General features: G+C 46.2%; 1 protein-coding gene across 5 annotated transcripts in view; it reads left to right on the forward strand.

The window, feature by feature from the left end:
* LOC122712815 (disintegrin and metalloproteinase domain-containing protein 10-like) overlaps positions 1 to 16,116 on the forward strand; it is a 33,641-nt gene that overhangs the window by 11,584 nt on the left and 5,941 nt on the right. For 2 of the 5 annotated variants that reach the window (XM_043932731.1, XM_043932734.1), the window contains 13 exons: positions 1,141 to 1,259; positions 11,983 to 12,226; positions 12,891 to 13,031; positions 13,185 to 13,375; positions 13,473 to 13,613; positions 13,750 to 13,874; positions 14,080 to 14,208; positions 14,399 to 14,567; positions 14,790 to 14,959; positions 15,052 to 15,219; positions 15,293 to 15,420; positions 15,527 to 15,641; positions 15,738 to 15,872. In XM_043932731.1, coding sequence (XP_043788666.1) covers positions 1,141 to 1,259; positions 11,983 to 12,226; positions 12,891 to 13,031; positions 13,185 to 13,375; positions 13,473 to 13,613; positions 13,750 to 13,874; positions 14,080 to 14,208; positions 14,399 to 14,567; positions 14,790 to 14,959; positions 15,052 to 15,219; positions 15,293 to 15,420; positions 15,527 to 15,641; positions 15,738 to 15,872 — 1,975 coding nt within the window. Of the gene's footprint in view, positions 1 to 1,140; positions 1,260 to 11,982; positions 12,227 to 12,890; positions 13,032 to 13,184; positions 13,376 to 13,472; positions 13,614 to 13,749; positions 13,875 to 14,079; positions 14,209 to 14,398; positions 14,568 to 14,789; positions 14,960 to 15,051; positions 15,220 to 15,292; positions 15,421 to 15,526; positions 15,642 to 15,737; positions 15,873 to 15,981; positions 16,022 to 16,116 lie in introns of all 5 variants that reach the window. The other 3 variants (XM_043932735.1, XM_043932732.1, XM_043932733.1) reach the window with 3 other exon arrangements.

The raw sequence follows: 16,116 nt of genomic DNA on the forward strand, positions 1-16,116 counted from the left end.
TTTTTTTTTTTTTTTTTTTCCCCAACATTCGCCAACAACCGACAACTTTGGGATAATCGAATATTTCGCCCGGCCTACGCGTATCTCGAATAATCCTGGCTCGCTGCGAATTTAATTAAACCTAATCCATTTACCCCCGAATCCGGGATTATTCCATCGCGCACTCGTTCGCGTATCGCGCAACGTACGCAATCCCTGACCCGTTTCAATGTCACGCGCCCCCCCAATGTCCAAAATCCTTTCCGCGTTTCTAAATTCAATATTATTGAAAACCACGTTGAAAACCTGTCTCGCCTCGATCCACGGGCTCGTATCCTCGTTCCCTCGGCCTTGCCTCGCCTTGCGAACAAGAATCGAGCGAAACGGGAAAGGCCTGCGCTCGCGTCATCGTCCAGGAATCGCTGAATCACATCGATTCACGGATTTAACGTTCGCCATTCCTCCACGCCATTTCTCCTCCGATTACTCGAGCAGGAGAGGAGAGGAGAGGAGAGGAGATTGATCCTTAGAGGGGGAGGGAGAGGGGGTTTCGATGACAGGTTCGATCGAGTGTGTGGGGTTAAAATGGATAATCGCAAAGTCGAAATGTTACTTCGAAGGTTTTCGAAGGATTCGTTCCTTCGAGCGACTCTGAGAAAGGATTTCTCAGAGATCCCACGTTCACGGCGCGGAGAATCCCGAATTTCGAAGATGGAGGAATTCGTCCCAGGAATTCGTAAGAGAAATGTCAATGTTTCTAGGGGCGCTTAGTTCCTTGCGAAACTAAGTTGTAAGGACATGTGTAAAGATCGTATGTTTCAGAATTGTATCTGTAATATTACAGTTGCACTGCACTGACTCACGACAATAAACTTTCAATGGTTGCCAGACATCGTATTTCGCTGCATGAGAATGAAACGAATGAACACGGGCAACGTTTCTATTAAAATACGCGTAACTAATAGGCGAATATGCCGATCGATATCTCTCGTTCCACGCCCCTCCTCAAAGAAAGAATTTGCAATTTGTCCGCGCTTCCGAGAAACACGAGGAAAGAAAAGACTATATCATTCGTGATTTTGTTTCTTTTTTTTTTCTTTTGCGTGTCAGAATATTGGAATACAAATATATCGTTATTATCATATTATAACTTGTTCTCAGGCAATGGACATTACGATTGGTTCGAGACAGGAGCCTGTTCAGCCAGGACGCCACGTTCGAGAACACGAACGGCCCCATCGACTTCGACGCGTCGCACTCTTACGTGGGCACAGTGTTGGGTGAGTTTTGCCACCAATTTCCTTCGATACGTATTCCAATACTATACGCGCGCAGAAATTTGAATTCCGGTGGAATCGCTTACCGCGCGAAAATAGATTTTTCCACCGACCTTTGAAGTTTTTCGACAACATCCGCACGCTATCGTATCGAAGAGAGAGAGAGAGAGAGAGAGAGTAACGTATCTACGCGCAAAGCGAAAGCCTCGATATAATAAAGAGTAGAAAGAAACCGTGTGCGAGAAAGGGTTCGAAGAAACGATCGACGCGTCATAGATCGAAAAATTACGATATTTTTAAAAATTGACTTTTTAATTCTAATACGCGCAAAAGAAGAAAAAAAAAAAAAAAAGAAAAAACTTGAAAAAGTCAGGAAGACTGCTCTCTTGGTGTTGAACGCACGCGGATATATGTACATCCGCGTATCGAATCGTATCGATATCGTATCGAAGAGAGAGAGAGAGAGAGAGAGAGTAACGTATCTACAAAGCGAAACCCTAAAAGATATAATAAAGATAAAGAGTAGAAAGAAACCGTGTGCGAGAAAGGGTTCGAAGAAACGATCGACGCGTCATAGATCGAAAAATGGGACGATATTTTTAAAAATTGACTTTTTAATTCTAATACGCGCAATAGAAGGAAAAAAAAAAAAAAAAAGGAAAAACTTGAAAAAGTCAGGAAGACTGCTCCCTTGGTGTTGAACGCACGAGGATATATGTACATATATATGTATATATATATATATATATTCCTTTTCACGGTGTGTACGTGTCTCGCTTCGAACGTTGCTGCGTTTTCGACAACCCGATCCGATCAACGCGGATATATCCCGCTCTCCCGCCGCTTTTTGCTCTCTGGAATTTCGTGTTCCCCGTCGAAACTCGCGGACAAAAGCGTTTTGTAGACAGAGAGAGAGAGAGAGAGAATGGCAATGGGAAAAAAAAAGCAGCGAAAAGCTCCGGCTGTATAAATCGCCGGAGGTCCCGAAGATAATTTAGATTTATCTCCCCCTCCCCTCCCCGCCGACCTCTTGGGCGGAATAAATCATCAAAGGCTGGGAAAATAGCGAAAGAGAGAAAAAGCCGCCAGAGGGAGGGGAGTTTGTTGGCTGGTCACCGAACCGACGCAGTTCATTCGCCGGTTGACGTCCTTCGACAGAAGACGCATAATCCTCGCCCGATCCCCGCCGATTCTACCGAGAATCTCATTTCGATCGTCATCCTCGAGCTCGTTTGGAAACAAGCCAGATACCCTATTCGAGGTGTGGTATATATATATATATCAGGAAGGAAGAAGAACCAAGAAGTTGCGTTTCCCTTCGAAGTAACGTGCACGTCTCGTCGTACCCCTTTCGTTTTCCCCCCGAGTCGCGAATTTCCAGGAGTCGATCTCGAACAGCAATTACTCTCTCTCTCTCTCTCTCTATCTCGCTTCTCGAGACATCCTCCATTATCCTCCATCTCGATAACTCGAACGAAGGAGAATCGACAGATTCTCTCGCCGGGAGGCAATTCTTCCGCGTAAGCGTACGATTACGTAAAATCGATGCGTTTCGAGGACGTTTAACGAGCATCATTACCGTCGAACCCACCAAGTGGAACAATACCGGTGATTTATCTTGGAGGAGAGAAGGAAAGGGAGAGAAGGAGGGAAACTCGCGGGAAGTTTGCGTAGCCGCGTCTCGTAATTCCGCGCCGGTGGAATACACGCTGGATACGCAAAGTTTTCATCGTAATCGCGCGCGTACTCGTGGCGCGCGATTGTTAGGCGAAGGTACCGCGGTCGAGGCGGGGCCTTTAAGCTTGTCGACTCACGAGACGCGGAAATTTATTCCATTGTCGTGTAACACGGGCGAGGAAGCGCGAGGGAGCGCGAAGGAAGAATCGAGGGAGGGAAGGAAGATCTTTTTCGAGTAGCGGTTGATGAAGGAACGAAAATAATTGGGAAGCGTGGAGTTGTTTCTTCAGGAAGGGAATCTTGGATAACACGAAAGGTGGTAACCATTCGCTGGAAATTTCGTTAACTCCGTCGTGGACACGATACTCAAAGAGTGTAGGAATATCTGATTCCAGCTCCAGCGTACTGGAAACTCGAGTAAGCGGATAGTTGGGCACGCCGACAGGGAGCGCTGTACGAGCGCTGTATAATTTCGTGCACCGAATGAGTTCGAACTGGTCTAACCGCAACTTCGCCACCGCTCGAAACTTGATCGCGTATATAACGCCGCCGATCGACGTTTCTCACCGAACTTCAACCCGGAAGCCGTCCTTATACTCTTAATAATTCGCCTAACTTGTTGAATCCATACTCCAGTCTTCCACGCGGATCCCGTCCGAGGGAGCTTTTCCATAAAGCGAAATGAAAGAAAAAGGAATCACAATTGAATTAATATAATAGAATCTATAGTTATTTTCTTAAACTTTAGTTTCTTTTGTTTCTTTTTGCAAAGTGTTATTTTTACATTCGATTCGAAACAAAGGATATTCGGAGCGTCCAAGAGGCACCGGTTGCGCCTGTTGATGCATGGACGTAAAGCCTCGCGTTTTCCGTTTCTAGGAATAAGCCAACTCAATTATCCCTAAATGTTCCTCCTCGGTGCGCAACAACTGCAATTACGGCGATGCTCGGATCCGCGGATTTCGAGTTAGAGAAAAGGAAGGCGCTTCCATCGCCTCGAATGATCGAAGCGTCAGAGATAAATCGCGAGAACGTGATGGTGAAAACTTCGGGACACGTTCCTGCCCCGTTGAAAATTGGTCGACTCGAATTAGCGGGCGGACGGGCGACGCGTTTTCATTCAACTAACCGGCGTCGATCGATAAAGGGAGACGACGCGTAATCGAGGCGTTGTTACAATGAGAAATAAATAACGGTAGGGGCCGTAAAGGTTTCGTGGACGCGCGTACGGGAAATTATAATCGAGTTGCGGCCCATAACGGATAATCGAGTGGAGGATAGGCGCTGTAATTGGAAGGTACGGAAGAGGCGAAATGATCGCGTGTAGTACATCGCTTTGTATACGGCGCGTTACAATGGACGCGAGAAGGACGACGAGCGCGGCATAATTGCTCGAATGATAAAACGATTAAATTAACTTGACTTTTCCGATCGAAGCGGTCTCGATTCGAGCGCGGGAGCGCATCATTTGGGTGCAACGGTGCAGGATAACCCCGTATCACTGATAATCCGATTACCGATTAAACTTGCCTAATTGACGGTGTACCCGTGTGTAATTGCGCCGCCCGATTTCCAGCCCGCGATAATGGGCCGAATCTTCCGATGATGCGTGGCAAATCGCTTAGAAAATTCCATCCCATCTTCGATTCGAAATAATCGCCCGCCTGTAAATTCGTGAATTTCTTTCGCGTTAACCTCGAATTAATTTTCCAGAAGGATCGATGAAATTATCGAATAATTAATAATTATGAATATAATTAAAATAAACTCGCTTTTGAGCGACGACTAGTGCTTTTCACTAGGGATTCGTTTTTTATTTTCCTTATTTTTTTTTTTAGTTTCAACCAGTCGATTAATTTTGTGTAACGCCTAACTCGCTCAAAACAAGGGAGGAGATGGGGCGCAGGGTCTCCTGGCCGGTCGCCAGTGTTCTACCGCTCCGCGTATTCATAACCGGCGCGGCCCTGTTCTCGCTTCGAAGCTTTTCACACTCGAGGGTTACAAATTATAGGGAGCGAAAATGGATAAGAGAGATAAAATGTGTACTTAACGTCCCGCTACTTAGGGTAATTAAGCCGGGATTTAAGGATGACACTCCTCGAAGAAACTTATCCTATTTCGAATCCATTTCTTATATAATCTCCATATAATCGGAATCTCAAATTGAGAGATTTGCGATTAACGATTCGAGAATCGGTTAATTAAACGTCCGACCGTTGATGATTCGAATCGTCAACGTCACCACGCGATCCAATAGTTCCGATCGACGACGCGCCTTCGATTCTCTTCGCTTCGCAAATTTCCCGAAACCGATCCAGCAACCGATCGTTGGGGAAGCATCGGTATGCCCCCCTCCCCGACCTATCCCCTTGTCGGGCGCGCCGGTCGCGAGCTTTCATTAACGGCTTTGCATTAATTATCGCGGCAGTGATAAATAATTGGCGTTACATCGTTAACGCGGTATCCACGTAATCGAATAATTCTCCGCCGGATATATATAAGCCGGATTTTATACACGCTCGCCATTTCGCGAAACGAACGAAAGGAAATAACAGAGAACATGCGGTTGCGTGCGAGAGGACAGGAAGAGGATAAAATTATCCTTCCTTAAGACGCACGGAAGCGGAACTCGCGCGACTATTATTTTTTTTTTCCCCTCCCTTTCCCCCTCCCCTCCCCGGGTTCGTTAATTGCACGGAACAAAGGATGGCCGAGGGGAGGGTGGGTGGCCCGTTTCGCTCGTAGGACAATCGAATTAATTAACGTCCGATCCTGGGTTATGACTAATTAAAAAGAATTATAGGGAGCGTGAAACGAAGAGTGTAAAAATATATACGTATATATATATATGTATGATGAGATGGAGGAAAGAGGTGGAAAGAGAGGGGGGAACGGTTTTAAAAGATAGTCGAAAGGGAGACGAAGTGAAAACGGGCGATGATTCAAATCAATGCACCGACGATTGGACGTAATTCGATTGTTGATCGATAAAACAAGTTTCGTCGAGCACATTCTCGGTGCGCGCGCGTTGTTGTTTGCCGCGGATCCGGCGCGATTGTTCGAGTTTTCGCGATTCCTCGACCGGTCCCTCTGTTAAGTTAACCGTTCCCCCGATTAAATTGGATTTTCCCGGTAACGAGCGGTTACGAACCCAGGGGCTCGGAAAAGGGGCTGTTTGCCTCCTCCGCGTCTCTCTCCTTTGCTCCCTCTCCCCCTTTTTTTACGTTTCCTTTCCTCTGCTTTCTCTTTCTTTCTTCTATTTCGTCCCTATTCTACTTTTAAAGTCTCACGTTCGTTCGAACGTTCGTCTCTCTGTCTTTCTCTCTCTCTCTTCGTCTTTTTTTATTACCTTTGCTTCTTTTTCTCTCTCTCTCTCTCTCTCTTTCTTTCTTTTATTCTTCGCTCGTGCTAGCCGTCGCGCCTCTTCGAATGAAATTAAATTAGACTAGGATTCCAATAATTCGTATTTAGCCCCCGAGTAAGAATATTTTCTCCGAGCCCCTAATTGGAGGAGAAAGGGGATGATTATTCTTTCCCCGCGGAGTTTACGGAGGACGATCCCGACTTCGACTCGGGAACAAGTCGTCCAGTCGACGATTTAATTAAAGCCGCGTTAAAACCGGAATCGGAATAATAACGAATTTCTCGTCGAATCGAATCGAATCGAATCGAGGAAAAGATCGATCGATTATATTTCGTCGAATCGAATCCTTCTCCTAACTCGACGAAAATTTCTTCATTCGAGAACGAATCTAACTGTCTCAATCTTGAAAATCATTTTCAATTTATATCTATACAAGGCGATTGATCAAAATCATCCGAAATATTTCCTATATTTCGATCGATTTTATTTGACATCCGAATAAATACAAAGTCGATAAATGACACATTTGTCGAATAACTTTGTATCTTTTTCAATTTAGAATTTCGTAGATCGATAATCTTTCCTCCGAATTCCAATTAACTAAAATTAGACGTATTCTCCGGGGGAAGAGGATATTCCTTCCGCTGACACGCTATATCGGAGATATAAGAGACTCGGTTGATTCTTTCCGCCATCTTCTAATCACCTTCGAATCGAAACGAATTAACCGAACTTCTTTCCAACTTACTTACTTACTTACTTTAGCCGAGCTGCAATATCGCGGCCGAGACTTGGTTCTCGCCCCCGAGAAATAGGTCAATTACCAGGAAGGGTGGAGAGTTCGCAGATGATTTTGCGAACACGAGCGAACGTAGCCAACAAACCGATACCGGCCTGGAATCGGCACACGATCTCGATCTCGAGGAAGAGAGGGAAAGGGAAACGTGTGTCTGCGCGAGCGAGAGTGAGAGGAAAGGACAAAGTTTCTAGCGTGTCGTGACGACGTGGTTCGTCTCCGAACGACAAAACTTTTCTAAGGATGTCCGATTCGACTGGTTATCCTTGAAACAATTCCCGCGCTGTGCTCTTTCGTTCGCATCCTGCGTACATTCTCTCTCTCTCTCTCCATTCTTTTCGTCCCTATTCCCTCGATGATTATGCGCCGTTGCACAATATTATCGTTTATCTTGCACTTTCAACGATGAAACAACGCCAGCGGTGCGCTCTCGAATTCGTTTCTCGCTCCGGAGACAACGGAGAGAGTATTGTTTGTATTATGTATCAGGTAAATTCTCTTGGTTTTCTTCCCAAGAGTAGGGAAGAGTTGACGCGGCTCCTTTCGTTGTCATCGATTTCTCTTTTTTTTTTTTTTTCAAACTCGAGCTCGTTATATTTAATTATCACGCGGATCGTGAAAATAATTTCGGGGAACTATTAAACGTGTCTCCCCTCCCTGACCCCTGTTTAACGAATTCGAAAGGAGAGAGAGAGAGAGAGAGGATTTGGCGCGATCTTTCAATCCAATGATTACTCCTCCCACTCTTTCCTCCATCTCTCTCTGATTTCTCTCCCAATTTCTTCCCCTCGTCTTCCTTGGAAGACAGGAGCGCGTTCTCGAATCGTAGGATCGACGATTATACTTGGAAGGGAGAGGAAGGGCGCGTTCTCGAATCGTAGGATCGACGATTATACTTGGAAGGGTGGGCGCGTTCTCGAATCGTAGGATCGACGAATTATTCGTGAAACTCGTCGAAGTCGAGGCTGATGATCGAGTGAGACGAAAATTGGATCGAATTAGTCCCGGACTCGGCGGCCGGTTGGAAACAAAAAAATAATCGAGAAAGGGAGGGAGGGAGAGCACTCAACGACGAGAGAGGATCTTTTTCTTTGATTTCCTCCCCCCTGGTCCCCGGGGGAGTTTCGTTCGCCGCCCTTCTTCCCCGTCATTTTCGAAGCGGCGATAAAAAGGAAGTAGTCGATACCCTCGACTCGAGGGGCGCCGATGAGTCGATGCCTTTTCCACGTTCGCAAGAGCGTGTCAGCCGCTCGATAGCCAACCGATCGAGTTATGGTATATCGCGCTACCGCTTCCTGTTGATCCCTCCATTTCTCCCTCCCCTTCCTCCCTCCCCACTTACTCTTAAGAAGTTTTTGCGTAACTCAAACTCCCCCCTCCGTAATTGAATTGAAAGCGAAGACTTAGGTATCGAGATTTTAAGACTTCTTATACCTGAGTCTAAGTCCGTCCATGTTAAATTTAAAACTTGCGGTCAACGTGAATATCCTATTCCTATTTTAATTTTAATATTAACATCGGACAAGATAAGAAACGTTTCAGCCGAGATTTACGTCGACGATTTATTATTATTATTACGATTTCGAAAATAAATCTTTCGTAATAGATTTCTCGATTTTATTTTCTATCTCGTATTCCGATATGATCGATTGTTCGATCCGGTAAAGGAATTTGTGTATTTTTGTACGACGTGTTGTGAATTGAACACACGACGAGTCCGGTTAAAACGCGGGAGAAATATCGATGGAAGAATGGCAGAACGATCACGAAAACTTTGGACAACCCGTGGGGTGCTTATGGTAAAACATGCTTTTTATTCGAAACCGTTCCCGCAATTTTCCCCAGGTTTCCCACTTACGCGGTGGAGAAGAATGGCCCTATCGACCGTATCGTTCGTAGTCGACACGCGTATCGACCACCGATTCGCGATACAAACCGAATTAAATGACGGACCGTATTCTTTGTCGCCTCTCCGCTTTATTTTCCGCTTTATCCCCCCTCCCCTTCCGTCTTCCCCTCCCTCCCTCTACTCTCTCCACCCCGCGTCCGTCGTTATTTCTCTCCCCCTCCCTCGCAGTATCCTTTTTAGATCGCGTGTCCACCTATCCGTTATTTTTCCGCGAAAAAAAAAGGAAAACGCGCGTGGTATCGACTGTGTGTAAATCGAGCGATCAGTCCAGTCCATAGAATCGGGGAGAGGGAGAGAAAGGACTCGCGAGACTTAACGATATCGTTTCATAAACCGTTTCGTGCGCGGCATCGTTCGTTTTAAATGGATTTCATCGTGGTGGAACCATCGGTGTGTGTGTGTGTGTACGTGTGTGTGCGCCTTGCCAAAGTTCAATATGCGGTCCCTGAAAAAGCGAAAAAAAAATATATGTATAAAAAAAAGAGAGAAAGAGAGAGAAGAGAGACCAAACCAAACGACGACGACGGGGTTCCATCGCGTGTCCTCTTTCCCTACGTGGTTGGGAAAAAAAATAGAGAGAGAGAGAGAGAGAGAGACTCTCCTCGATTCTTCTATGCAAAGAGGTTGGCATAGAGAGAGAGAGAGAGAGAGAGAGAAGAGAAAAATTTTCCCCCGCGAGTGTATCGCGAGCTAATGAGCATTCCCTTCCTCTTTTTCTTTTTTCCTCTCTCTCTCTATTTCTCTTTCTCTCCTCTCTTTCTCCTGTTTCTCTCTCACCCCCTCCCCCCTTTTCTCGCTCAATTGCCGACATTCAAGGGGGAATTTTCGATTCTCGCTTAAATGGTAATTTCATCCGGTCTCGTAGTTCCGCGTCGGGAGGCTAGATCGTTTGAGAGAAGCGGAGAGAGAGAGAGAGAGAGAGAGAGAGAGAGAGAACCCTTTGTTCAATCGTTTCCTTTGTTCAACGGGGGAGGAGGAGGAGGAGGAGGAGGAGGGTATCGATTAGCATGAGGGGTGAATTTCGCCTGTCCCCGGATTCCCGTCGAGGGGATTTAAAACACTTAATTGCAGGGAAAAAATGCTTGGGATAATTCGTTTCGTTTTTCTTTTCTTCTACTCCGCCCGCCACGTGGCCACGTGGATCCCGGATCGAGAGGAGATTCGAAGGAATCTCGTGTAATCGACGATTAACTCTCCTCCACCGATTCGAATTTCCAATTGCCAATGGAACTCGAGTTTCGGCCACTCCACCCTCGGTCGGCCCCCGAACGCAACGCTCCCTGCCACCCTAGAAAAAATGTTAAATTAAACGGCACATTACGGTATCGGCCGTGCATCATTCGATTAATTATGAAGAAGGTCCGAGTAATTGCTTCCTCGAGGAAACGCGGATTTGGTGGAAAGGGAAGGGAGGGGGAGGAAGGAAGAAACCGAGCAATTACTGGTGAATTATGTCGGTGCATCCTCCCCACCGAACGCGCTTCCATTTCTATTTTTACTTACTTTTTTATTTTTTAAACCGTCTCATCCTCTTTCGGTTTGTTTTTCACCCTTTTCCTTCCTCCACCCCTTTTCCTCCTCTCGCGCGATTAAAAATTAAACCGAACCAATTTCAAAATCGACGAATTCACTCGCAGCCACCTCATCACCTCAGGATCATTTTTTTTTTTTCCTTCCCTCCCCTTCATCCTGCGGTAAAGGGAAAAAAATCGACGACCCAGTTCTTCATCGTGTAAAGACGGAGGGGGGGAGGAGGAGGTTGGGCGAAACGCGCGTCCGGAAATTATGAAATCGTCGAAACGGTGTAATTCTCGGCCGAAGACGACGGTTATGACGGAAATAGATAGCTCTACCCTACTTTCTTCCTTCCTCGTCGCCGACTCTCCCCCTCTTTGTCTCTCTCGCCCTCTCGCTCGGTGGGCGAGGGTTCTCGCACAATTTTCGATTCCGAGAGTTTGCCTCGGAAATCTATCGCTCCATCCGGAAGCGGACCCGTCCACCAACCTGGAGACACGAAACGAAGTTATCCCCGAGTTCCCTGAAATCTAAATAGAGGGCGATTCGCTCGATTTCCGTGCGAGGCGGATGATTAAGCGCGCAAACTCTCTGCTCGGATTCGACCTCTTCTTTTTAACGTCGATATTAATATTGACAAATAAAAAAGGAAGAAGGAAAAAAAAAAAAGAAAGAAAGAAAAGAAGGAACAGTTGTAAAAGAAGGGACGCGATTTTTCTCGAACGCGATAAAAAGAATAAAGAAATACAACGGATCCTCGAAAATGATTCACTCCAAAAAAAAAAAAAAATCGATCGAGTAAACGCCTCCTCCCATCTTGATAAAATCCCATCCGCGTGCAGTTTCAAATTCGATTTTCACGAAACGGAAGTTTCGAGCAAAGGGAAGAAACCGTTTCACAATTTTTAACTCGATTCCATTCTGGCTAGCGATTGCTTTCTTCTTCCATTCCCTACCTTAAGAATTACATCCATACGTGCAACGTTATTGAAATCTCGAATCGAACCGGAAGAATAAACCAATCTCGAGGTTTAGTCTACACGAGGTAGTGGCACAACCACCGACCGATTCGGTTATAAATTACCGCAACGGCGAGATCGGTCGAATTTCCTCCTCCTCCTCCTCCTCCTCTTCCTCCTCCTCCGTGTTATTACCGTCAGTTTGCTACAGGGTTGATCGATTTTTGAAGGGTTTTGTTTACGGGAAGTCGAACCGACGCGGCCAAAAAATATTTTCCTTCCTCCTCCGTGAAACGAAATTCCGCTTCGGATCGTCGCCGAGGGAAAGAAACGATTCGTGAATAACCCGAGCCGCCGTGGCCAATCGCGTTGCATTGGAAAACTAGTAAAAACTTCTCTCGATTTCGCGCGTCTCTCGCGCCTTTCTAAAAAGAAGAAGTGTTAAGTTAATCAATTTCTAAATCGGGAACGAATGTGGCTCGAATTTTCCACTCGACGATTTGCAGAGGACGACAACGCCGTGGTCCAGGGGATGGTGACAGGGGATGGCCTGTTCGACGGCACCGTGGTCACCGGATTCGAGGAGTACTACATCGAGCCGACCAACAGATACTTGACCGGGGAGGAGGACACGTCTCCGCCGTATCACAGCATCGCGTACAGAGCCTCGGACGTATTAACGCCTCGTAGATCGTCGCCTTGCGCCAGTCATCGATTGCGTCAACACGCTTCTCACGATTCCATGGAAATGTGAGTGAATCTTCTATATAATATAACGATTCTGTAAAACTGTAGATCCCCGAGTAAACTTCGCGCGGAGTGAATCATCTCATCGTGGATGATCCTCGGTCGATAATTGCGAACAAAAAGAATGACTATCCCTTGGAAAGAGAAGGATAGAGAGGATAGATAGATAGGTGAATCACGGACGAGGCGTACTTTCCAAGATGATTTTCATCGCAGACGTTCCCTCGTTAATGTAAAGGGATAAACCGGCTCTAAAACAGCCCGGCCAAATCGCGTTAAGTTAACCGAGGATGAAAATGGATCTAACGAGAGAGAGAGAGACAGCTCCGTTGCTCGAAACGTGCGCCCCGTCTGAGGTTTATCAACTCGGAGCACCGGCTGCACTGCACCTCCCCTTCGCGCTAATTTCGTTACCTCTCTGACGCATTATTCGTAGGCACAAGTTCATCACGAGTATACATATATATATATATATATACGTAACGAGCTTTAAACCGCGCCTCTTCAAACATTTCTCACCCTCCCTTCCCTCCCCCTGGCAGGACAGGGATCGCAGCTCTGGCAATTAGAGCCAATTGGCTGGTCTGGTGTCGATGCAGCCGGATGCAGAAGATTTTGGATTATCTTTACTTATTTTTTTCCTTCCTCTCTTTTTTCTCTTTTGCAGGGGACGAGAGCACGGGAACGGGTCTCGATCGCTGTACGAGCCTCTGCTCGGCGAGACACGGGCGCTCTACTACTCGAAGGAAAACGGCGCGCGGATTTTAACCTCGGAGACAAGGGATAAGAGCGCGGCACGTATGGAGACGTGAGTGTCGGAAAAATCGTTTCGTTTCGTTTCGTTTCGTTCTCGATTTGGAATCGATAATTAGATTGAAAGGGGAGAGGGATTATTGTATTTCCGGCCGTTGGAAAGAAATTCGCGACTCTGAGATTCCGTTCTTTTTTTTTTTTTTTTCAGAAGGGTGGGGGACGGAGATCGTATCGCGAGACACTTGCACAAACGCGCCACGGTGGACCCGAGGAAAACTACGTGCATGCTCTACCTGCAAGCGGATCACCAGTTTTTCGCGAGATACGGCACGGAGGAGGCTTGCATCGAAGTGATGACGAGGCACGTGCAGAGGGTCAACTCCATTTACAAACATACGGGCAAGTAATCGACGAAACGCTCTTTTTCACTCCTCAAGGATCTCTCTTTAACGGTTCGATCTTTTCTTCTCCTCTCTCTCTTTGGTTTTCACAATAGACTTCAACCAAGACGGCAGGCCCGACAACATCAGCTTCATGATAAAACGTGTGAAAGTTCACAGCGAGGACGCATTGAGAGATCCCAATTATCGATTCCCGGGCAACTACGGCGTGGAAAAGTATCTGGAGCTGTTCTCTGGTAAATAAATCTTCCCCTCTTCTCTAACGCGTCGCGTAACGGCGGCCAATTGTTGCCCGCGGCAAAAGAGACCGCCTATCCATCTTCCCGTTACAAATCCCACACACCCTCGTTCTCTCCCTCTTCCGTGTTCCAGAAGAGGATTACGACGCGTTCTGCCTAGCCTACATGTTCACGTATCGGGACTTCGAGATGGGCACGCTGGGCCTCGCTTGGACAGGCGACTTGAAAAACGCCGGCGGGGTTTGCGAGAAGAACGGGGTGAGTAAGAAGTTCGAAAGTATCCCGAAAGAAATTATATCTCGACCGATCTTAAATTCCCGATCTCAAATTCCCGATCTTAAATTCCCGATCTTAAATCGGGGACCCGAGTTTCGTTCCTTCGTTTCATCCAAAAAAAAAAGAAACCCTCTCTCGAAAAGCTGTAACAGCTCGAATGCAAGTATAATCTTTGCAAACTTTGCAGCACTATCGTGGCAGCATGAAGTCGCTGAACACCGGAATAGTGACTTTACTGAATTACGGGAAGCACGTACCGCCCGCCGTTTCTCACGTCACTTTGGCACACGAGATCGGCCATAACTTCGGTTCACCGGTAGGTAGCTCCCTAATTTACTTACTCCACGCGCTCGATTCTCTCTCCGTTGCTTCTCTAAAACGCGTTTATTAAATACCACTGTGGTTTTCCATCGGTTGCGAGCAATTGGATAAAGGCGGTTACCTTATATTTCCTACGACTGTCGATAGCGTGAGACGTAGTAAGGCGCCACTTTACTTTGTTTCAGCACGATCCGGAACAATGCACGCCGGGCGGAGAGGATGGAAACTTCATTATGTTCGCTCGTGCTACCAGCGGCGACAAGCGAAACAATAATCGTTTCAGCCCGTGCAGCTTGAGCGCCATAAACCCAGTTTTGAATAGCAAAGCTCGCTCCCCGAAGGGTTGCTTCACCGGTCAGTCTTTCACTCGTACTTTTATTCCCTTCTGTCGAATATCCAACGTCCCCTGAATACTCGTCCTCGCATTCATTCGTTTTCGATCGAAAATGTCGTTTATCGTAACGTTAATATAGCTCGATATGCTCGTCGAATATACCTTAATAATAATGGCAATCGAAACTTTGAAATTATTTATACACAGTGGGAAAGTAAATCTATGTGTGTTAATCTCTGTAGAACCGCAAGTGTCATTGTGCGGAAACGGTGTGATCGAGGAGGGTGAAGAATGTGACTGCGGATGGGAGGAAGATTGCAGGGACTCGTGCTGTTTCCCTCAACGTCGTTATCCACCTCCAGGTGAAACGCCCTGTACGCTTACACCAGGCTCCATTTGCAGCCCTAGTCAAGTACGTACATATATATATATATATATAGAACGTATTCTTTAATACTTTTCAACTCGTTTCGAGAATGTAACATCTGAGAATGCGTTCCTCAGGGTCCGTGTTGCACCGCCGAATGCAATTTAAGATTCGGAGACAAATGCAGGGACGATAACGGGTGCCGCGATGCGAGCTTTTGCGACGGTCGATCAGCTTACTGCCCTCCCTCCATCAACAAGCCCAACAAGACGATCTGCAATCGCGAATTCGTGTGCTTTATGGGGGTGAGTATTTCGCGGGATGTTTGTAATTTTCTTTTTTCCTCTGTATATTATCGTGTGTATTCTTTTTCGTAAGGAGTGTACAGGTAGTATATGCCTCGCATACGGATTGGAATCTTGCCAGTGCATTCCTGGGCCAAATGATCCCCCGACGAAAGCCTGCGAGCTCTGTTGTCGCCTTCCCGGAGAGAACCAACCCTGCCTGTACGTTATAAACCATTTTCCTCCACACACACACATATATATATGTATATGTATTTTTTTTTATCCCGATAAAAATAAATGTATCGATGATCGATGTTGCGCGTAGGTCGTCTTTCGATTGGAACTCTCCACCCTACGATATACCCGACATGTTCTCGAAGCCAGGAACACCGTGCAACGATTACAATGGATATTGCGATGTCTTTCAAAAATGTCGAGAGGTATATATATATATATAATATTTGAATCTGTTGCTTAGAATTAATCACAACGATGTAACATGTGTTTTCCTCCCCCCTGCGAATTCCTCCTCGTAGGTCGATCCAAGTGGTCCTTTGGCAACATTGAGAAAACTTCTCTTATCAGACGAGAGTCTGGCCACTTTCCGTCGTTGGATAATCGACCATTGGTACGCAGCCGCTTTGATCATTCTCGCTGCGATATCCCTATTGGTAAGCGATCGTTTCAATTCCTTTTTATTTTAATACCAATCTTATTTCACGTTTATTCGAATATCGCAACAAACGTTTCGTTTCATATCGTGATGATTTTTTACATTAGAGACCTTCGAGGAAACGCGCGGATATAAAAAATGTTGAGAGTAAGTCTGAGAGAAGAAACAAGATGAGAGTAGAGGCTCGTATCTGCAAACAATAGCTAGCTTGAACCTCGATATCCGATTCGTTTTATCATGAT

This window comes from Apis laboriosa, unplaced genomic scaffold (assembly GCF_014066325.1).
Source record: "Apis laboriosa isolate Shangri-la unplaced genomic scaffold, ASM1406632v1 scaffold21_cov150, whole genome shotgun sequence".
In the NCBI taxonomy this organism is placed as follows: Eukaryota; Metazoa; Arthropoda; class Insecta; order Hymenoptera; family Apidae; genus Apis; species Apis laboriosa.